This window comes from Capricornis sumatraensis, chromosome X (genome assembly GCF_032405125.1).
Source record: "Capricornis sumatraensis isolate serow.1 chromosome X, serow.2, whole genome shotgun sequence".
NCBI classification, from domain to species: Eukaryota; Metazoa; Chordata; class Mammalia; order Artiodactyla; family Bovidae; genus Capricornis; species Capricornis sumatraensis.
In genome coordinates this window covers 108,270,285-108,294,945 of record NC_091092.1, presented here as the reverse complement: position 1 = coordinate 108,294,945, position 24,661 = coordinate 108,270,285, and the positions used below count along the sequence as shown (strand labels likewise).

At 39.8% G+C, this 24,661-nt stretch overlaps 1 protein-coding gene across 1 annotated transcript; it reads right to left on the bottom strand.

Annotated features, from left to right (window-relative positions):
- Positions 1-15,890: 15,890 nt before the first annotated feature.
- LOC138071845 (ubiquitin-conjugating enzyme E2 variant 1-like) lies at positions 15,891-24,460 on the bottom strand. The gene is given in 6 exon segments (XM_068963238.1): positions 15,891-15,991; positions 21,274-21,343; positions 23,006-23,128; positions 23,255-23,330; positions 23,332-23,453; positions 24,392-24,460. Coding segments are annotated over 6 exon segments (561 nt in total).
- Positions 24,461-24,661: the final 201 nt, after the last annotated feature.

Genomic DNA, 24,661 nt, shown 5'->3' with positions numbered 1-24,661 from the left:
CAAAACTCCCTTTCACTTGGCCCTCACTTGGGGCTGATTCAACCACTGAGCTTCATCTCCACGGCAAGGAGAAGGAAGAAGTTGAAATACAGTTAGGGCTGCTTTGTTTTACAGTCAGCTTGAATTGTTTACATAGTAAATCTTGCTGGCTTTTTGCATAAGGAGGAACCCCAAATGTCCCTGTGTTCTTCCATTCTGGGGAAGCAATCCTGTTATTTTAATGTAGCACCCACAAACATCTCATTCTGAAAATTTGAGATCTGCATCTCTCTTGCTCAATTAAGAACCCATCTAGTTCCTCTCTCTGCCTTAGGAATACTTTCAAAATTCAATTCAGGATGCCTAGAATTCAAATTCTGGAGCCCAATTTCTATTTCTGAATGATCTACAATGTCTACCTATGTCAACAAGTCTCAGAGGTCAGAGACAAGGAACACTTCATTGTAATAAATCAGGGCAGTATTCTTGAGCATCCATCGAGTTGTAAGTAGTATGGTAAGTTATGAGAGGTTTGTTCTACAGAAAGACAGATCCTTTTCCCTTTCATTTTCATGAAAGTCTGAAATATGGAGGAAAAGGTACTAACAAACAAAAACTGGCCTCATCCAGGCTCATCATCCTTCTACCACATGGTCCTGGCAGCCTTTGAAGCAATCAAAAGTAGAAGGGCTAATGTGAGACAGTGCCCCTAATATGCAGGGTACAAACTATGCTGCAGTATTTGTGAACTCAAGCCTTCTTGATTCAGAGCTTTTTTTATAAAAACCTTTTCCCCCTGTTTTTCAAAAGACATTTTTGAAGCAAATGGATAGCTTGTTTCAGCAGGAAATGGGATCGTTACTTTGCTAGCTGATGGCAATGTTCAAGGTCAGTTTCTCACTGAGTAAAAGAAAGCCAGACCCTGCAGACATCCATGTATTGCTTCAGAGGACAGAGAAGTTATGAGGGAATCACGACCCTGCCAAGCAGACATGCAAACTGTGGAAGTGCACAGCTATATCATTCTGGAGATAAAATTGGAGCATATTTTGTGATGATCAATTTTGTTCTCCATGTAACATGCAGCAGCATTATTTTTTTCTAGTTGTAACTGTACCAGAAAAAGCCTTTTTCACATACTAGGAGTGCAGATAAGGTCACAGGGGTTTTTAATAATCCATTCAATATTTCTGTGAGTTCTCATATTGGCCCTGTAAGGTTATCCATCCCTCCTCCCATGGGCTCATCACCAGCATCGTCCCTCATCTGGCATATGGATCCAAAACCACATACTAGAATATTGTGTTCTGTGGGAACTACCTCATGTCTGGAGTTGAAACCCAAATATAAATTGAGCAATTCTGCATCTACCACTGGAAGAAGATGCTAGTGAGCTCACCAAAAAGCCAGGGACTAATGGCCATGCATGAAAATCTGGGGCGAATATTCGCAAACCTCACTTGTCATGCCAAAGCGACTCACTGTAAGTAGAATACAGAAGGCCAGACTTGACTTCACACTATCTCTACCTCACAGTGTTGCTGTGACAAGTCAGGTGGTTTGAACACGAGCATGTCATTTCTATTTATTAATACAGTAATGCTTTTGCTGGTCCTTTTTTCCTTTGAGTTCCTGTTGTTACTTGGACATGAGGAGGATGTGAGAGTATGAAGATAAAATGTTCTCTCTCCTCCCACTCACAGTCATAAGCAACTGAGGCTACCCGGTATCACCATAGGTCATTATCAACTATGTTATAACCTACCTTATAATTTCTTATTTTACAATTAATATATAACCATTAATCTCAGAGCCATCCCATGTGGTGTTTGAGTTATTTAGTCATAGGGAATGCTTAGATTCAACCTCTTTTGCTTGGAACTCCATGCAGTAGAAACACTGGCTGGTTGTTTACCAAACCAATTTCCATTTCTTCATAGTCACCTTTTCTGACCTTGCTTGCAACAGATGAGGCCATGTGGTTGGAAGTGATGGATACCACTTCCAGGTACAACACCCGAAATATCTATTGATCCTCCACTTTCCTATGGTAGACAAGAGAAAACACAAATAGCAGGAGCACCTGAGGTTCTCTTGGGCAGCAAAGCTACAAAGGGAAGCTTGGTCTCAGTAATTCTATCAAAGGCTGCCTACCAAGCACCCATGTTAAAATACTGCATAAGCCAGCACTTGATTGGTATTACATTAAACCATTAAGATTTGGGAGTTGGTCTTTAGTCGTTACAGTTGTAACCATCCTGGTCTAATACATCCCGGTAATTTAAGGCCTGGTTAAGCCTTAGTTACCACTCCTAACTCCTTTCTACTGCTCTTTGCCCAGTTCATTTATAAAAGGATTTCTAAGAATGTAGGATTGCAAATGAGAAAAGAGTCAGCTCATATATATATATATATATATATATATATATATATATATATATATATATATAATGTTTTCTCAGAAAAATATTTAGCCCTTTATAAATTTGTCTATGTCTTTACTGACAAACTGCTTCTTCCTCCAAAAAGTGTGCGCACCACAAATTCTGTGGCTGAATACATCATCAGTTACTTAGCTGAAGTAAAACTGATTCTCTGAAAGGTTGTACTCTGAAGTCCAAAAATTCCTCCAGTTAAATTTGCGTGATATTCTAATATAACATCACAATAACACACACACAAAGTGCCATAAATCAGTGTTGATAAAAACATTAAACTTTGGTATCAAATCCACAAAGATTGCAGATATTAGAATTATCATATTTAATATTTAATCATATTTAATATGATTAAAGAAATAAAGTATCATGAGTATGACTGAAAAATTCTATTACTAATATTATCTGGTAAATATACATCTCCCACCCTATTTGGGAATATATGAGAATGTTTGTTTCCTCTGCCTAGGCAACTGAGACATGACTGAGAATTTTTACTGGTTCCTCCTTGAGAAGAGTGTACATTCATATACCCATCCCATTGATGCTGGACTTGGTCACATAGCTTGCTTTGGCCAACAGAAAATGTGTGGAAGTTGCCAGTACCAAACCTAGGTCTTAAGAGGCATTGTGCATTTCCACTGAACCTCTGGGAAATATTAGATTGCTTCCATGAGAACAATATGCACTAGGTAGCCACTGCCCCTTCAACCTGTGTCCAAAAAAGAAACATGTGGGAAGATCTGAATTTGACATGCAGCCTGAAGGTGACCTTTTTCTAATCACACAAGGGGTTGTATTGGCTAGTGATTATATTGTTCACTTCATTATTCTTTAAATATGTTTGTGTGATTTTGTGTGGATAATGTGTGATGATGATGGTAATAATAAAAGCAAGTTCAGTTCCGTCACTCAGTTGTGTCCGACTCTTTGCGACCCCAGGGACTGCAGCACGCTAGGTAGGCCTCCGTGTCTATCACCAACTCTCAGAGTTTACTCAAACTCATGTCCATTGAATCAGTGATGCTATCCAACTGTCTCATCCTCTGTTGTCCCCTTCTTCTCCTGCCTTCAATCTTTTCCAGCATCAGGGTCTTTTCTAATGAGTCAGTTCTTTGCATCAGGTAGCCAAAGTAATGGAGTTTCAGCTTCAGCATCAGTTCTTCCAATGAATATTCAGGACTTATTGCCTTTAGGATGGACTGGTTGGATCTCCTTGCTGTCCAAGGGACTCTCAATAATCGCCAACGCCACAGTTCAAAAGCATAAATTCTTCAGTGCTCAGCTTTCTTTATAGGCCAACTCTCACATCCATACATGATTACTGGAAAAACTATAGCGTTGACTAGACAGACCTTTGTTGGCAAAGTATTGTCTCTGCTTTTTAATATGTTGTCTAGGTTGGTCATAAGTTTTCTTCCAAGGAGCAAGCGTCTTTTAATTTCATGGCTGCAGTCACCATCTGTGATTTTGGAGCCCCCAAAATAAAGTCTGTCAGTTTCCATTGTTTTCCCATCTATTTGCCATGAAGTGATGGGACCAGATGCCATGATCTTAGTTGAGTTTTAAGCCAACTGTTTCACTCTCCTCTTTCACTTTCATCAAGAGGCCCTTTAGTTCTTCTTTGCTTTCTGCCATAAGGGTGTTGTCATCTGCATATCTGAGGTTATTGATATTTCTCCTGGCAATCTTGATTCCAGCTTGTGCTTCCTCCAGCCCAGCATTTCTCATGATGTACTCTGCATATAAGTTAAATAAGCAGGGTGCCAATATACAGCCTTGACATACTCCTTTCTCGATTTGGAACCAGTCTGTTGTTCCATGTCCAGTTCTCACTGTTGCTTCTTTTCCAGCATACAGATTTCTCAGGAGGCTGGTCAGGTGGTCTGGTATTCCCATCTCTTGAAGAATTTTCCACAGTTTGTTGTGATCCACACAGTCAAAGGCTTTGGCCTAGTCAATAAAGCAGAAGTAGATGTTTTTCTGGAACTCTCTCGCTTTTTCAGTGATTCAACAGATGTTGGGCAATTTGGTCTCTGGTTCCTCTTTCTTTTCTAAAACCAGTTTGAACATCTGAAAGTTCATGGTTCACATACTGTTGAAACCTGGCTTGGAGAATTTTGAGCATTACTTTGCTAGTGTGTGAGATGAGTGCAATTGTGTGGTAGTTTGAGCATTCCTTGGCATTGTCTTTCTTTGGGTTTGGAATGAAAACTGAGACCTTTTCCAGTTTGGGGCCACTGCTGAGTTTTCCCAATTTGCTGGCATATTGAGTGCAGCACTTTTACAGCATCATCTTTTAGGATGATAAAAGCAAACAGCCTTACATATTTCAACAGCTACTGAATCCATATTCTTTTCATCAGTACATAGAATTTGAGACATTATAGGCTAACTGGAGAAATCAGTCAATCTGAGTCAACAGCTATTTTATCAAATGGAGTAGAGAGGAATACTCTATTTCTGAGTTTTTGCCCCCACCAAGGAAAGAGTGAAATTGGCTATGATTATGCTAGCACAGCTCTGAATTTAGCAGTGAAAATCATCTATCCATTTGGTTGAGACAGTTTTAGCTACTTGTATTTTTAGGGCATATGTTTCAAAAATAATTTACATAAAGGTATCTATAGTACTCCTGGGTCAGTGTTCTGAGAGTGAAAGAATAAGTCCAATGCTTGCTCAAAATAAATAGAAAGGATGTGTTCCTATGTGTGTGTGAGTACATATGTGGACCTTTATTGTCTCTGAGCTAGGCTACTGGAATATGGCTTGACAGTGTTTACTAGTTTCTCTGTTAAACAGTTTCAGCTCAATCTTTTAGAAACTGAAGAATCAGGGTTATGGTCTGAAAATAAATATTCTTCTGGAACACCGTCAGGAAAAGAAGGAAATTTGATGACCCAATTTTTGCCTACACAGCATTGCTGGGTAGTGACTTCACCCTAAAAGTGCAAGTCAGCCAAACCCTAATTGCACCACACTGTTGACACTAGAGGCCTTTGAATGACTGTTTCTCATACCAGTCCTCTGAGTCCAGATTAGAAAAGTTTATCTTTCTCTACCTAAAAACTGATTTTCTTAACTTGATATAGGGACAGTCATGGTTCTAAGATGGATTTTGAAAATTCTAGGAAGCAAGTAACAAATAGCATTTATTCCAGTGTCTGACCATCCAGTGCATAACAGCGTGTATTTACCTTTGCCCTTGGCATCAGCATACTTTTTTACCATCATCTGTCTTCTGGGTGTGCACAGAAGTTAGCTTTGTGACCATCAGTGGGTCTATATAATCACAGCTACAAACTGCAAAGTGAAACCTAACTCTTCAAGAGAAAATCTTGTTGAGAATTGTGTGATTAAAATTGGTTTGTAGGATAATCTTGGAATCATCAGGAAAGGCTCTAATTGATGCATACATGGTATGACCTTTGAGACCTAGATCACTTGTGATTTTTTTAAAAAATAAGCATTGATTTGAATATAGTTCAGTTTTTATAACTTTTTTATTGTAAAACATACCTAACCAAATTTACCATTTTCACTTTTTTAAGCATACAGTTCAAAGGCATTAAGGCACATTCATATTGCTGTACAAGGATTACCACTCTCTCTAGAACTTTTTCATCTTTGCAAACTGCAACTCTGTATCTTTAAACAGTGACTTCCCACTCACTCATCACAGACTTTGGCAGCCAGAATTCTGCTTTCTGTCTCTATAAAATTCACTGCTCCAGGTACCTCATATAAGTGGAATCATACAATATTCACCATTTTGTGGCTAGCTTATCCACTTGGCATAACATCTCCAAGGTTTGTTCATTCATCTGCGCTGTAGTATGTGTCAGAATTTCATTTCTTTTTGAGGTTGAATAATATTCCATTGTATATATATATATACCATATTTTGTTTATTGATCAGCCAAAACACATTTAAGCAGTTTCCACCTTTTGGCTATCGTGAGTAATGCTTATGTGAACACAAGTATACAGTAATCTTTTTAAGTCCATGAATTCAATTTTTTTGTGTATCTATATCCAGAAGTGGAGCTACTAGATCATATGGTAATATTGTGTTGAATTTTTGGGAACTGTCACGCTACCACAGTTCCTACACAATTTTGCACTCCCACCAGCAATGCAAGAAGATTCCAGTTTTTGTACATCCTTACCAATACTTGTTTCTTTCTTTCTCTCTCTCTCTCTCCTTTTTTTTTTTATAATGCTGTCTTTCTCTTTTCCATATGTAATCTTAATGGGTGATAACTGGCATCCCATTGTGAAGTTGATTTGCATTTTCCTAATGATTAGTGATGTTGGACATCTTTTCATGTACTTATTGGCCATGAATATCTGTATATCTTTTTGGAGAAATGGCTTTTCAAATTCTTTGTCTGTTTTTAATTGGTTTGGTTTTTTTGTCATTGTTGAGCTATAAGAGTTATATATTTTGGATGATAATCCATTATCAGATACATGGAATGTAAATATTTTCTCCCATTTTGTGGACTGCCTTTTCACTCTGTTGATAGTCTCCTTTAAGGCATACATTTAAAAAATTTAATGAAGTCCAATTTATTGATTTTATTTTCCTTTGTAACTTGTGCTTTTGATGTCATGTCAAAGAAAAGATGATTTGTCCCTGTTTTTCATATAAAAGTACCATATTTTTAGCTCTTGTTTAAGTCTTTTATCCATTTTGATTTGTTTGCATGTGAGTGTCCAGTTTTCCCATGTGAATGTCCAGTTTTCCCTATTCTGTTGATTGAACACTCTCCTTTTCCTATTGAATGATCTTGAACCCTTGAAGAAAATCATTTGCCCATTCAGTTCAGTTCAGTTCAGTCAATCAGTCACGTCCAACTCTTTTCAACCCCATGCACTGCAGCACGCCAGGCTTCCCTGTCCATCACCAACTCCCAGAGCTTACTCAAACTCATGTCCATAGAGTTGGTAATGCCATCCAACCATTTCATCCTCTGTCATCCCCTTCTCCTCCTTCTCCTCCTCCATCCCCTTCTCCTCAATCTTTCCCAGCATCATGGTCTTTTCTAATGAGTCAGCTCTTCGCATCAGGTTGCCAAAGTATTGGAGCTTCAGTTTCAGCATCAGTCCTTCCAATGAATGTTCAGGACTGATTTCCCTTAGGGTTGACTGGTTTGATCATCCAAGGGACTCTCAATAGTCTTCTCTAACACCACAGTTCAAAAGCATCAATTCTTTGGCGCTCAGCTTTCTTTATAGTCCATACATGACTACTGGAAAAACCATAGCTTTGACTAGACAGACCTTTGTTGGCAAAGTAATGTCTCTGCTTTTTAATATGCTGTCTAGGCTGGTCATAGCTTTTCTTCCAAGGAACAAGCATCTTTTAATTTCATGGCTCATTATGAAAAGGCAAAAAGATAGGACACTGAAAGATGAACTTCCCAGGTTGGTAGGTGCCCAGTATGCTACTGGAGAAGAGTGGAGAAATAACTCCAGAAAGATTGAAGAGATGGAGCCAAAGCAAAAACAACACCCAGTTGTGGGTGTGACTGGTGATAGAAGTTAACTCCATTGCTGTGAAGAGCAGTATTGCATAGGAACCTGGAATGTTAGGTCCATGAGTGAAGGCAAATTGGAAGTGGTCAAATAGGAGATGGCAAGAGTGAATATCGACATCTTAGGAATCAGTGAACTAAAATGGACAGGAATGGGTGAATTTAACTCAGATGACCATTATATCTACCACTGTGGGCAAGAATCCCTTAGAAGAAATGGCATAGCCATATTAGTCTCCCCTATTAGTCTATATGTTTGTCTTTATGGCAGTAACATACTGTTTTGAATACTATAGCTTTTATAATCTTTGAAACAGTGAACCTGAGTCCTCCTTCTTTGTTATTTTTAAAAATTGCTTTGGCTATTCTGTGTCTTTTGAGATTCCATACAAATTTTAGAGTGGAGTTTTCTGTTTCTTCAAAATGCATCATAATGATTTTGATAGGGATTATATTAAATCTGTAGATTAATACTTTGGTAGTATTAATATCTTAACAATATAAAGTCTTCTAATTCATGAATACAGACTATATTTCCGTGTATTTGTCTTATTTAATTTATCTCATCAGGGATTTTTAGTTTTCAATATATAACTCTTTTTAGTTCCTTGTTTAAGTTTATTCCTAGGCATTTTCTTCATTTTGATGCTATTATAAATGGAATTTTCCCCTGAATTTTCTTTTTGGGTTGTTTGTTTTGTGTAGAGAAACAAAACCAATTATTTTGTGTTGATTTTGTGTCTTAAAACTTTGCTGAATTAATTTAATAGTTCTCACAGGTTTTGTGTGTGTGTGTGTGTGTAATCATTAGTTTTCAGCATATAAGATCATGTCATCTATTAACAGTGATAATTTTACTTCTTACTACCAAACTTGAGTGTCTTTTGTTTCTTTTTCTTCCCTCATAGCTCTGGCTAGAACCTCAAATATTATTTTGAATAGAAGTGGCAAAAAAAAAAGGCTATAGTGCAATTTGTAACATTGACCAATAGCTATTTTCATTGGAGATCAATGTATAGTCCTAGTTTTCATTAACTCTCACTGGTTCTTGAAAAAGAAAATAATTTGGTAACATTTACCTTCCTTCCACTAATTACAAGTTGGGAGACCAACAGAAATTAAATAAGATGAATGGGATAGAGAAACAGTCTGAAAATAAATAGTAGAAGTTGGAGTGAAACCATAGAGGTCAGTTGTAATGGCAACTCTAGATATTGTGGGATTTGAAGTTTATACAATTTGGAGGTGCTCCTTAAAGGAAAAAAAACAAAAAACAAAAAACAAAATTATGACTACAAAGTTAAGTAAGCAGGAAATTGAATATTTATTTAAAATAAGAAAATAATTGATAACAAATGTTTATAGTCTTAGAAATTCAGATTCTTTTCTCTGGAAAACTTCAGGAAATCTGTCAACAGTCATTTTTTAAACAAGTTTCTTGATTGCAATCTGATTTCTTCTCCCCATCTACAATACTCTACAACTCCCAGACACTCTCAGCCCTACCAGAAGCTCATGCAGTTGAGGGGCCTTGAGGATGCTGAAGCATCATTTCCTTTCTGGGGACTCTACTGGCTGATAGTAGGATGCCTGTTTGCGTATTTCTTTCCCCACATGTTGGCCCTGATGGGTAAGACTGGCAAAGTTACACTGCCTCATTCTTCTGTACAGTCTCTACCTCTAGAGCTTGAAATATTGTATTGCATCTGTATTTGATTTTTGCTTGAAAGGAACATAATCTATAGCCTTATTTTAATGCCAGACAATAAAAAAGCATGATTTATTAAGCCAATTTATCTTGAAAAATCTTGCCAAGGAAGCTTGATTATGAAAAATTCCAGTAGGATTTGCTGACCACTCAGATTCAGTCATATTTTGATCTCCAGAACAATACACCTCAAGACTGTCTATGAAAAATTTTCAATGTCTTTAACAGCTCTGTGTATGTATGTGAATGTATGTGTGTACATAACTAATAGCAAGGGCTCTGATTTTTAGTTCCTTAAAAATACCAGAAATCCTGCATTAGTGTTCTCACAACCTCAAAATGTGATACATTCACTAAGAAAATGAAGAGAAAATATTGATATTGTGGTAACTGAGTGTCAATCTGTATTCTCATATTTACTTGTTTGATTCTCACAGTGACCCTGTAAGGAAAATTCTGTTATTCCCATTAACCATAAGATAAAGCTGAGGCAAAGAGAGGATTACTCTTTCCCAAGTTAACAAATCTAATAAGGTGTGTGCTGCCTTTGGAGACTATGATCCCAACTGCAGCAGTTTACTACTTCACCAGGCTACACTAATTATTAATGAGTATATTGTATTTATTTATTTTTGATGTGACAGTCCTCAATTATAAAAGATTTTTTTTTTCACCACTACCCCCCAGTAGAAGACCAGTTATTATACAATTCCGTCATGTTAGTCACAGAATATGTGGCTGATGTATATTAGCTTTTTGATCTCTGGCTTAATCTGTTTTCTAGGAAATCTCCCCTAGCTTGTGTAGTAAGACTTAACTCTGCCTTCTTTGGTTTTATTTTGCTTTCCTAGTTAGATGTTGTCCTTCATGAGGTCAAGAACCATGTTTTTTCTTTCCTCTGAATCTCTCAGAACTAGGGCATGGTGCTACATTTATAGAAAGGTGATGATAAACATTGACTTATTTGCTGATATTTTTCTGACAATAAGCCGCTGGAAAACTCATTTATCTGTAATTTGCATTAAAAAATTACTTGAACCACATATTCCTTCAAACAGTATTTATGGAGGGCCCATATGTGATAAGGGCTTCCCAGGTGCCACTAGAGGTAAAGAACCTGCCTGCCAATACAGGAGATGTAAAAGACCTGGGTTTGGACACAAGAGACCTGGGTTTGATCCCTGAATCAAGGAAGATCCCCTGGAAGAGGGCAAGGCAACCCACTCCAGTATTCTTACCTGGAGAATCTCATGGACAGAGGAGCCTGGTGGCTATGGTCCATAGGTCTCAGAGTTGGATACCATTGAAGCGACTTAGCACACATGCACGCATATGTGATAAGGATGCAACAAGAATGAAATACAGTTCTGCTGCCATTTAGGGCTTTGTGATATAATAGAAAAACAAATTGTAAACAAATAATTTAATGATGTGTTACAAAGACATTGGTAAGATTCAGTAAATATGGTGGATAAATAAATTAGCTTCAGTGGGGATGGAGTGATCTAATCTTGGTGAGAGGTACCTAACCCATACACTATTAGAATTGAAATAAAATTTTATGGATTATTTTTGTCTAAACCCTCATAGGTAAGACACTGCAATAATAGGATGTTGAATGGGATTTTTCGTGTTAGTTCAGGCTTGGCTATTAGGAAAAACAGCTTGTATAAAAAGACCCTATAAATCCACTTCATTTGAAGAGGGCCTTTCTATGAACATCATCATCTTGAAGGAATTTAGAAGAAACAGAATTAGTTCTACTACCATTGTGTTCCCTCTCATCCCAGAATTGACAGATACCTAGAGTCAGAAGGAAAGAGAATCATGCTGGACAGTTTTCGGAGCATGCAGGTGCCTGCAGAAAGGCTCTTTCCTTCCTTTTACAAGTTTCTCCTCATAAATCCAAACGTTGACAGTGATCAGTTGTACATTTTGACTGAGTCTGTGAGAAGGAGAGACTGAGATCTCTTTTCCTGTTTTCTCATCTAGGTGTCCTAGTAGCATAGCCTATGGAGAGTCAGGAAACGGTTTTGGGAATAGTTTGGTAAGTTTTCTTTGAAGGTTGGTGGCATATGGAAGAGATAAATTGATGCCACTTTCTGATCTACAGTTTTCTGAAGATGAGAGTCCCACTGCAGTGGTTGAGGCCAGCAAGACTTTAAGAGATCATGGTGTAGGAGGGGTTCGAAACAACTTGGGGGAATCTTCACCCAATCCCGGTTCTCCATTCCTTACAGAAGGAGACAGCACAGTTCCTGTGGTTCTGAGAGGAGCTCCAGGGTTTCCCAAGCCACTGACTGGCCAAGCATTGGGGTATTCAACCCAGAGAAGGGATTGGGAGGATGGCGTATTGACAGGAGGGCGGTGGGAGGTAGTGGACTACTGCTCTCTAGAGGTACTGGAGTCTTCCTGGGTAAAGCTGATCTTTATCTGGGTATCACCTACACCCCATGCATACCGGTAACTGCAGAAAGAATTAGACCAAATCAAACTGAGAGATATGGCTCCAAAAGGCAACAGTTATATACCAATACCACTACATTTTGGCTTCCCTGGTGGCTCAGAGGTTAAAGCATCTGCCTCCAAAGCAGGAGATCCAGCTTCAGTCTCTGGGTCGGGAAGATCCCCTGGAGAAGGAAATGGCAACCCACTCCAGTATTCTTGCCTCGAGAATCCCATGGACAGAGAAGCCTGGTAGGCTACAGTCCACGGGGTTGCAAAGAGTTGGACACGACTGAGCGACTTTACTCACTCACTCACTCACTCACTACATTTCTGATTCTCTTCCCTGTTTCCAAACCTGAAAGAGCTATATGCTTAAGAGGGAAGTAGAGAGAATACCCCACCAACACACACACACACACACACACACACACACACGGTGTCACATTGAGGGGAAGCAGTATGAGAAGGGGAACAGATCACAGCCTCTACCACTCCAGTTCTTTTTAGATACAAACCCAGGATTAACTATAGTATCTTTAGAATAACAGATGTGATATGAGAGTTTGAAACAGGGTTAGGTAAGATTTTTAAGATCCAAAAATAAAGGATTTGTCCAATATTGCATTCCAAAGGAGAATTGAGATTTCATGGTTGAGAATAGTTTAAAAAAAAACATTTTACATTTACAGTTTAAACAGTGCATAATGGCATATTGGAGAAGGAAATGGCAACCCACTCCAGTAGTCTTGCCTGGAGAATCCCATGGACAGAGGAGTTCATAAGGTCGCAAAGAGTCAAACATGACTGAAGTGACTTAGCACTGAGCACAGTGGTATATCAAGGTGGGCAGTGAGGGACAGAGGTGCAGCCCATTTTGACAGGGAAAGCTGGTTTATTACTGACATTATTTAAAATTACTGAGCCCGTGCTGATGATAAAAAGCATACAAACTTTTAGTTGACTTTATTATTTTTGTTGACTTCTCCAAGGACAATGCACTCCTTGCCTGCTTGCAGTTGGAGCAGTGCCTACATACCTCCCTTGATACAGGACAACCATTTGAGAGTCCTCCAAAATATATTTGCACTGTGACCTGCCCAAAGAAAGAAAACTTCTTTTCCTAATGAAAGAAAATGTATTAGAGGTAGAGAATTTTGTAGACATTTTATAATTCTAGCTCTGACTTCAAATCATTTCTCTGTTTCTTTCAATTAGTTCCAGGTATAGACAGATGCAGTAGATCATTGGGGTCCCCTGGGAAGCAGACATGAAGACACAGTTGTGAGCACAGATGATTACTCTGGATTCATGCCTGAGAAAGATAAGGAGCGGGCAGATGTGGATAGAGAGAGCCTTAGTCTACAACAGGGATCTGATAAAGTCTCAGGCAATCCAGTAGAGTGCTGGGAGCAAGGATTACTTGTTAGTCCCCTGCATTGGGCCAGAAATGGCCAGTCTCTAGTGATACTACTGCCCAGCCGTTGACTGCAGGCTCCCCAGAATGAGCATGGCATTTTCTGGCAAGCTGAGGTGGATCCTGAAGGTGTGGCAGCTAGAGGTTGTCAGCCAAATAACCCCCTTGCAGTTGAAGAGCACTTCTCTCTTGAAAGGAAATCTAAGCAGTGTGTATACCTGGCTCCCACACCTGGACACACATTAAATTTCTGCATCCCCAGCTTTTCTGTTAATTTCACAAGGGTAGTAAGTACTTTATGATGCCTAGTTAGATATTCACCCATCGCATCTATACAGCCAAGTACCATTTGGACACCCAGCATGCTCAACTGTTAAGAAGAGTCAATTTAGTAAACATGAAACTGGAGATACTGTGTGACTTGACTAGATTCTGTGTCACATTTCAGCTTTGTTTTGATCAAATGAAATGATGGTTGTTTGACAAAAAGGAGTATCTTTTATTCATATTTGTATCTTACCACCTCCCCCCACAAAAGAAAATACAGGGCCTGACAGGGTACCTGCTGCCCAGGAGGATGACAGCAAATGTTGTATCTGGTAGAATGACTGATTCTAGAATGTTTTACCTTCTTCCCTTAACTTCATGTCTATATAAACAGTCTTTGTGTGACTTGCTATTGCTGGTGGTTCTGAATCTGGTCTGAAATCAATATATTTGGTCTATTTTCTTCTTTATGAGAGAAGGAATAAAAATCCCCAAATGGTAAGAGAGAATTCAAATAAAACCATGCTAAGGAAAAGAAATGCTATATATAAAAAAGGCTGAAGAGCTATTTTCCGGGATCTGTCACTCCAGTGACATCTTCAGTAAAGTAACCTTCTTCCCATAATCCTGGAGAGCAAGGCTGGGAGCAAGACATGTTGCAGATTGAGGAAGCCAAGCCCTCATATGTCAAGACAAATTTTAAAAATAAGGAAGAGAAGAAAGGAAGAAAAGGAGGGAGATTATAGAAAATAACTGTTTACAAAATTATGAAGATTGAAAGGTTCCTTTGTGTAAATTTAAACAGCTCATTTTTTCAGTGGACTGAGGATAGTTTTTTGATTAGAGATAGCTTGCTTCCATGATGAGAACACCTAATGACAAAGCTGGGATGAAACATGAATATCAGGAACCCTTCAGTAGCCACCAAGGAAGAACCTGTCCTTTGCAAGTCTGGCAAGTCATGAGGCTGCCATTAAATCGAAATAAGTTGTTTTCAGAGGATGTGGCTTGGTTTTAAAGCTGTCCATGATGAATGCCTTTCTGTGCTATGAGACAGCCCTTGAGTCCTGACTTCCTGAGAGGACCTGGGGAGAGCTACAAATGGGGAAGCTGAAACCAAGCCACATGGGGGCTTCCTGGAAAGCTCTTTGATGCAACTGATTATGATGTTCTGCAGGATAATTTACTTGTTTCAAGTGCATGATTAATGAGATTATTATTCATAATTAGGAAATGCCCAGAGAGCAAAGAACACAAACAATGTTCTGACTAGCTGTCAGTAATTGTCAGGAACACACTAATAAAGCCCAGGAAATGAAAAGGCCCCGGCATTTTCCTTTAATTTTGTTTAGGAATGTGATTTCCTAACAGCAATCGAGTGCTACGGGCAGTGTTTCTCCTTTAGACTGTGTCACTTCAAAGTGCCATTCTTCACTGCATCCCTTGGCATAGTACACAGAGTAGGCCTGAGGTCAGAGAGCATTGTTTAATGTGTTATGGTCTTTCCTGTAGAAGGCTTTGGAAATAATATCTCCCTCTTCCTTCTTCATCCTCATCTGTTTCTAAAATCACATGTGGTGCCAGTCCCTTTAGGAGACCACACTGTATTGGAGGAACTGACTTTGCCTGTAATGAGAAAGCTTTATAAGGCCAGTCAACTTGATTTGTATCAAATGCCCTCTCTTCTGATAGTGGTGGGGGGAAAAGTCATAGCAGCTATAGGAGCTCCTCCAGGTTTTTTTTTTTTTTTCTGTTATGATTTCTTTTTCATATAATAGTTTCATGTTGTTTGTGTGAATCCGTTGTAGTGACTAGTTTTTGGGTATACTGTGTGTGTGTGCTAGTTGCTCAATTGTGTCCACCTCTATGCAATTCCATGGGCTGCAGCCCACCAGGCTCCTCTGTCCACAGGATTCTCCAGGCAAGAATACTGGAGTGGGTAGCCATTTCCATCTCCAGGGGATCTTCTGACCCAGGGATTGAACCCAGGTCTCCTGCATTGAGGGCAGACTCTTTACCGTCTGAATGACAAGGTATATTAATTGCATTCATTTCTGTGTCCCAAAAGCTGAGACCAGATGCTGGCACAGCATGGCTTACATAAGGTGCTCATCCTGAGACGGTGACCAGTTGGCAGCTTTATACGACATCCACCTCTGCTCTTGACCTCTTCCTGTCCCCTCGGGCCTGGCAGACACTGTAAGCAAAGAGACTTAACATTTATTATTTTGCAGTGTAACCAGATGTTGGGAGTTTAAGCATCCCATATTGTAATGGATGGCACAGAGCCACAGAGCATGCTGACACACTGAACAGGTTTAGAAAGGACCATGTAACTATGATGGGGGTTCATGCTATATATATAGCCCTTTTCTGTTTCTTTTCTCTTCTTTCTGCCTGTTAGCTTCAGAGTGCTCTGGAGTTCAGTCCTTGGTCCCTTCTTTACATTATACTCAACTCTTTCCCTCTCATCTGCCCCTGGGGAACTTAGTTCCTATGGTTTTAAATACTATCTAACTGCTGACTACAATGGAATGTATATTCTAGCCTTGAACTCTACCCTGGACTTCATACTTAATACATACAAGTTGTACATCCATACAAGTTGTACATCCTACAGTTTACTTGTTTAACATGCAATCTAAATTGAGTGTGTTTGTTTTTTTATTTTAATTTTGTTATTGAATTGTGATTAACATTCAATATTAAATTAGTTTCAAGTATACCATATAGTGATTCAGTATTTTTTACACATTATGAAATGATCACTACAACAAGATTAGTTACCATCTGTTATTCCTTCTTAAAAATATCTCTCCCCAAACCTACTTTTACTCACAATCTCAGTTGAGGGCAATTCTGTTATTTCACTTGTTCAAGCCAAAAACCTTAGAGTTGTTCTTGGCTCTTGTTTTTCTTTCCTAAGCCTCATCAAAACTGCCAAGAAATTCTGTTAACTCTAACTTCAAAACACATCTGCTATATGCCCACTTTTCTCCAGCTTTACTGTTATCCTGGTAGGAACCATGGTTATTATCTCTTGCCTGGATTATAGTAACAATCTCCTAATTGGTCTCTCTGCTTCCAGTCTCAGGCCCCAGTAGACGATTTTCAACAAAACAGCTGGAGATAGCCTTTAAAATTTTAAGTCAGATTGCATCATTCTGCTCAACCCTTCCAGTGCCTCCCTACTCCATTCTGAGTAAAAACCAAAGTTCTTACAGGGTCTAGCCCTCTGTTGCTGCTCCAACTTCATCTCCTTCTCCTCATCCTCTCTAACTCAACTTCTGCTGCCCTGGCTTCTGCATTGTTCTTGGGACACACCAGGCACACTCCTGCCTTGGGATTTTGCTGAGTGGTTTCTTCTGCTTGGAATACTCCTCATCCTAGACATCCACACAGCTGGATTTCCTTACCTTCTTTGTATCTTGGTACAAAGTTTAACTTTACATTGTTTAGTCACTTAGTCATGTCTGCCTCTGTGCAACCCTATGCCTGTAGCCTACCAGGCTCCTCTGTCCATGGGATTCTCCAGACACTGGAGTGGGTTGCCATTTCCTTCTCCAAGGGATGTTCCTGACCCAGGGATTGAACCCGCATCTCATCTCCTGCATTGGCAGGCAAGTTCTTTACTCCTGAGCCAGTAGGGAGCCCCAGCATTTTTTTAGTATCTTTACATTGGTCATCCCTTTTTGAGTTGCAGTTCACTTTCCCCATCTGGTCATCCCACTGGTTCTTTCTGTACTGTTTTTAAAAAATTACTTTTTACTGAGTTAACAGTGATTTATAACATCATATAAGTTTCATGTGTACAACATTATATTATTCCTTCTATATATAAACATTTTTTTTGAAAGTTGCTCAGTCTTGTTTGACTCTTTGCAACCCCATGGACTACACAGTTCATGGAATTCTCCAGGCCAGAATACTGGAGTGCGTAGCTATTTCCTTCTTTAGGGCATCTTCCCAACCCTGGGATTGAACCCAGGTCTCCCGCATTGCAGGCGGCTTCTTTACCAGCTGAGCTACCACAACATGCTCACCACCAAAAATTTATAGTTTCCATTCATCACCATATAGTTGACCTCCCTTTGCCCATATCACCCTCACCATGTCCCAGCATCCCCCCTGGTAATCATCGTTCTGTTCTCTGAACACACACACACCACATCTTCTGTATCCATTCATTCATTGATGGGTACTTATACTGTTTCTGTAGCTTGGATTTTGTAAATAATACTGCAGTGAACATACTTGTGCATATACCATTTCAAATTACTGTTTTTGTATTGTTTGAATAAATACCAAGGGTAGGATAGCTTGACCATATGGTAGTTCTATTTATAATTTTTGAGGTATCTTCATACTGTCTTCCATAGTGGCTGCATCAATTTACATTCCCATCAACAGTGTATGAGAGTTCCCTTTTCTCCACATCCTTGCCAGTTCTTGTTATTTCTTGCATTTTTGATAACAGTCATTCTAACAGGTGTGAGGTGATATCTCATTGTGGTTTTAATTTGCATTTCCCTAATAGTGAGGAATATTAAACACTTTTTCATGTGCCTGTTGGTATGTCTTTGGAAAAATGCCTATTCAGCTCCTCTGTCCATTTTTTAATCAGGTTTTTCAGGTTTTTTTGGTGTTGAGTTATATGAGTTCTTTATTCTCTGCATTCCTTTTATCACTGTTTGATTGTACTTAGCACTCCCTAGCAGGCTACATTGGAGAAGGCAATGGCACCCCACTCCAGTACTCTTGCCTGGAAAATCCAATGGATGGAGGAGCCTGGTAGGCTGCAGTCCATGGGGTCGCAAAGAGTTGGACACAACTGAGCGACTTCACTTTCACTTTTCACTTTCATGCCTTGGAGAAGGAAATGGCAACCCACTCCAGTGTTCTTGCCTGGAGAATCCCAGGGACGGGGGAGCCTGGTGGGCTGCTGTCTGTGGGGTCACACAGAGTCAGACACGACTGAAGTGACTTAGCAGCAGCAGCAGCAGCAGGCTACACAGTTCAGATGTTATCCTTATTGTTCGTTATCTGTATCTCAAACCCCAAATAAAAGCCCCATCAGACTGCATTTCCAAGTTAAGACACTGGGACATATGATACATAAATAATATCTCAAATAGTTGACTTCCTCAAAAGGACCTTTGAAATATTTGGGATGCAAACATCTCTCAGCATAAACAGCCTTTAATGGTCTAGTACAGGCTACATACAGTTTAGGGGGGATTCCTTCCCAGACATGTCTGTTACTAGTTGAGTTGATAATTAGTTAAATTGTTTCTGGTATTTCAATTCAACCTCTGAGCTCTCTTGAGATATTTTGGACAAAGTCCAAGATTCTTAAATGTGGGTCATTTTCATCTAAGTATAAGCTTTCAACTCATAGGGTACTTGACTACATAAATCAATTAAAGAAGAAGAAGGAAATATGAGCTATAAAATATTGACTCACAAGGTGTCTGCAAATGACCCTGGATTTAATATTATTTGGGGCTAACTTGTTTCTGATGGCCTCAATAATTGGGTAAAACTGTTCAAATAATGTTCAGTCCTTCCTGGCTTTGGTGATAATGACCAGAGATTAATGGATCAAAAAATCATAATCATATTCATGAAGACAGGTCTGTGTATTGATCATAAAGTTATGAAAACATTACCTTACTTTAAACATTACTTACCTTAAGTATGTCAGGGTAGGCCTGGGATAAAATTATAGGCACCACTGGAATAAAGTTCCAGGCAAAATGCATCTGATTTATATGTGAGAAGAGCCACATATACCTTGTGGCCAGGGGATCATCCTGAGAAACTTAGAGCAAGCTTCCCTGTGTTCTGTTAGAGGGCAAAATAAGAGGCAATTTTTTTAAGATTGGGCTTCTCTTGTGGCTCAGCTGGTAAAGAATGTGCCTGCAATGTGGGAGACCTGGGTTCAATCCCCAGGTTGGGAAGATCCCCTGGAGAAGGAAAAGGCTACCCACTCCAGTATTCTGGCCTGGAGAATCCATGGACTGTATAGTTCATGGGGTCACAAAGAGTCAGACACGACTAAGTGACTTTCACTTCACTTGCACTTTTTTCGGGATAGCAGGTGGCAAATTCTCAATCAGTGTAAAAAAGTGGAACTTATTCAAAATTAATACCTTTAACAAATTTATTAAGCACCTACTAAGTAGCTTGAATGTGTGAATTACCCAGGGATTTAGCATTCTAATTCAGTGGGTCTGGGGTAGGGCCATCCAAAGAGTCTACATTTCTCACCAACTCCCAGTTGATATTGATTATGCTGGTCCCAGGCTCACTTTTGAGTAGTAAGGACCAATATTATAAAATTTTATTCTCTTGAAATATTGTCCCGTATCACTCCCCTCGCAAGATTTCCCCAGTCTCACTTGTTCTTGTATGTGTGTTTAGTCCTATGCAGTTTTGCCACCCATGTAGGGTTGTAGATTCACCATCACAGTAAACATATAGAACAGTTCCATCACTCCCAACATCCCCACCCCACAACATTGCTAACCTCTGGCAGCTGCTAATCTGTTACCATCTCTACAATTTTGTCATTTTGAAAATGTTATATAAATAGAATTAAGCAGTATGTAACCTTTTGAGATTGGTGCTTTCACTTTGTACTTCTTTGGAGAGTCATCTAGATTTTTGCCTGTATCAACAGATCATTCCTTTCTATTGGAGACAAGTGTTCCATGGGATTCAAGTACCACAGTTGGTTTAACCTGTCACTAGTTGAAGGATATCAGGGTTGTGTGTCCATTTTCAACTATTAGAGATAAAACTGCTCTGAACCTTTGCCTACAGATTTTTGTGTGAACTTAAGTTTTCATTTCTTTGGGATGAATAACCAAGATTGCTGTTGCAGGGTGATACGGCTTCCCAGGTAGCTCAGCTGGTAAAGAATCTGCCTGCAATGCAGGAGACCCTGGTTCAGTTCCTGGGTCAGGAAGATCCCCTGAAGAAGGGATAGGCTACCCACTCCAGTATTCGTGGGCTTCCCTGGTGGCTCAGATGGTAAAGAATCCACCTGCATTGTGGGAGAGACCTGGGTTCAATCCCTAGTTTGGGAAAATCCCCTGGAGGAGGGCATGGCAACCCACTCCAGTATTCTTGTCTGGAGAATCCCCATGGACAGAGGAGCCTGGTAGTCCATGGGGTTGCAAAGAGTTGGACACAACTGAGTGACTAAGCACACAGCACAGACACACACACGGTACTTTTATGTTTAATTTTGTATGTAAGTGCCAAATTGTTACCCAGCGAGGCTGTATGCTTTTATATTACCACTGGCAAAGTTTGAGTGTGGCAGTTTCTCCTCATGCTTGCCAGCATTTGGTGGGGTCACTATTTTTTTAAAAATATATTAGCACACACTTCTTTTTATTATGTTAAAATTAGGCAACGGTCTGACAATGAAAGGGCTGCTTATGGAATACTGTTATGTTAAACTTTACTTACAGGATGTTAAACCCTTATAACTAAGCTTTTCTCTATAGTTACTGCTACAAAAGGTGGTTTTACACAAACACTAAATTAAAAAACAAACAAACAAAAAGCTTTAGAACACGATGACTTACTTTTATTTTGATATATATCCGCATCTCAGCATTTAGTGATCCTGAACAAAAAAGTGAAAAAATGCAGCAGTTTGCCAGGGATTTTGGCAGTCTCTCATGCACACTGAGTTTTTTCTTAATCCCTGTTGAGGACCATGAGAAGCAGCAGCACCAAAACCAAAGTATACACCAACCAAGGTTCTTTTTGTTCCAGTTGTCACATTCCAAACTAGACCCAGATGGACTGCAAAGATGAACAAGTGAGAGCCCTGTTTAAAACTTCTTGAAATTGTAAAAGCAATTACAGGACATTTCCTTCTCCAATGCATGAAAGTGAAAAGTGAAAGTGAAGTCACTCAGTCGTGTCCGACTCTTAGTGACCCCATGGACTGCAGCCTACCAGGCTCCTCCATCCATGGGATTTTCCAGGCAAGAGTACTGGAGTGGGTGCCATTGCCTTCTCAGTGTGTGCTGACAGGAGTCTTCTATTGCCTTTCTCCAAGTTTATCGACCAAAGACTTTGAGAGCTGGCAGGTCTGAGTAACTCTGTTGATTGTTCTTTTCACCTTATCAAAACATGAGCTAAAAACTAATGATGATGTCAGCCAATGATGACAGCGGAGGGCGGCAGGGCTGAGAACCCATTATTCAAATCCCAGGCTGGTGGAGAGTAAATAAAGTGGTTGTAAAGCTAAATAAGGGGCTTCCCTGGTGGCTCAGAGGTTAAATTGTCTGCCTGGAACGAGGGAGACCCGGGTTCGATCCCTGGGTCGGGAAGATCCCCTGGAGAAGGAAATGGCAACCCACTCCAGTACTCTTGCCTGGAGAATTCCAAGGAGGGAGGAGCTTGGTAGGCTACAGTCCCTGGGGTCACAAAGAGTCGGACACGACTGAGCGACTTCACTTTCACTTTCAAAGCTAAATGAGGAAGGTCTTTCCAACCTTGCCCGATGGCTTCTGGCCAAAGCAAGGAAGTGTCATGGAAAGTGTTGGATGGTAACGGTGCAAAAAGGGACTTGAGGAGGAGGAAGGAAAAAACAGCACCTCTTGGTCAAGGTAGGGAGAGAAGTGATATGGGAAAAGCCCTGAATTCCTCACCAAAGGCTAATTTCAGAGGGGAGCAGAGTGAGTTACAATCTATGCTTTGGTCATGGGTGGTAGTGGAGAGTGAGGAGAAGGGTAATCGCTTGAGGGGGTCATCATTTAAGACTTAAAGAAACCAGGAGGGGATGGGGGAGAAGGCAGAGATCCCAGGCCATGTAATCTGCAGCAAGGCTGAGTTAGATGTGACCAGTTAGATCTAACAATTAAGTTAGATATGCCCTTTTGGTTATGACGGGAGTCAATTTAAATTTCTTGGACCCAGAAGTTCAACTGTGTGGATAGCGGTTATACTTGACAGATTTATTTGTTATAGCACAACTTATACATTTCACATGGACACAAAATTAGCGTCCTTTATAGTATCTGAAAATAAACTGCCTTTGAATGGGCTCTTCCTTTCCAGTACTTTGAGGTCTCCAAGATGTATCTAGAAAATTTACTACTTGAAGAAAAAAATGACAATTGCTTAAATCTCATGGGGGATATGGGAGGGCCTGTAGTTTTTTTTTTTTTTCTTTTGGATTAATTACTGTATAACACTGTCCTTCAGGCAGCTGAGGAAGTTTCATATTTTCTTTAGACATTAGGCACGAAAGCTCTTGTAGGACAACTTTGATGCTGGATGAATTTTGCCATTTTGCTCTTGGGTCCACAACTCCATTGGAACTATTAACTCCATCTATATTAATTTTTGTTACAAATCTTACAAAGGGGCATGCTTCTAGGCATTTAGGTCCACATCCTAGTTCAAGGCTGTATATTCAGTTTTCATAGATTGTTCTTGGGGGCCCAGTTATCACTCCTGTCCATCTTGTAAGTGTCACGTGTTGGTCATGTTTTAGACCCTAGCTAACTGCCGTCTCCTAATACTTTCTGGTGTTTTTTGAGTTCTAACCATTGAAAATTGTGAGAGACTTTTACTCCCGAGCCTGTGGTGGCTGCCAATGTGCATTGCTGTAACTCCTTCACTATTTTTTTCTAATTTTAGTAATTCTAATAGATATGTAGTGATATCTCAAAGTAGTTTTAATTTGCCTAATGGCTAATGATGTCAAACATCTTTCTTATGCTTCTTTGTCGTTTGAATATTATCTTTGGTTAAATGTCTGTCTGTGTTTATCCCAGTTTCTCACTGAATTTTTCTTTTGTTGTTTCTGTTGGTTTTAATAGTTCTTCGTATGTTCTAGATACTGCCACTTTGTCATATACTTCTCTAGAATTATTTTCTCCCAATCTTAAGCTTGCATTTCATCTTCTTCAGAGTCTTTTGGCAGAGCAAAGGTTTATAATTTTAGTGAGGTCCAGTTTATCATTTTTTCCTTTTATGGATTATGCTTTGGATATCATGTTTAACAATAGCTTGCCTAGACCTGATCCCAAAGTATGTCTATTATTTATTTTCTCATAAAGATTTTATAATTTTAAGTATTACATTTAAATCCTTGAACGTTTTGGACTTTTTTTTATATATATAAGGTATGAGATTTAGCTCAGATCTTATTACACCTCTTGAGGTATAGCATGAGATCCAGGTGGGTGTTATGTTCAATTTCCCACTAGACTCCACTGGTATCACCCTTAAAAAAGTGGAGCAGAGCATTTACACCTCACTGCAGACAGCTGAAGTTAAATTCAGCCAGCCCTTCCCTATGCTGACATCTTCCCAGCAAATGTGTGACACTGATTTTTACTGCCTTGTTGATTCTGAGTGAATGTGGAAGCTCAGCAGCTCCCTGCTGGGCGCCACTGACACTACATGAGGAAAGGGAAATAGAGTGTCTGCCAGCTCCACCGCTCATCACCTCATCTACCTCATTGCTAGTGAGTAGGAGGTGAGATGCTGCTCCCCATAGTGCTCCACAGACACAGGGAAAGGACTGTGAAGCTTAGTGGGGACCAGCTCTGCCTCATACTACCTCATTTAGTCTCATTTCTTTCAGGAAGATGTGGACAGTCTGTTCACTGCTGGATCCTACTGACACCATCCTGAGTGGGAGGGAGAATGATAATAACACCTGCTCTGACCAGTGGGGATGGAAGATCAGATCCCTACTCAGCTTTGCCAATACTGTTCCTGCAGGGGAATCATTAGTGGACTTCCCAGGTGGCTTAGCGGTAAGGAATCCTCCTGCCAATGCAGGAGGCATGGGTTTGATCCCTGGGGGAGGAAGATCCCCTGGGGGAGG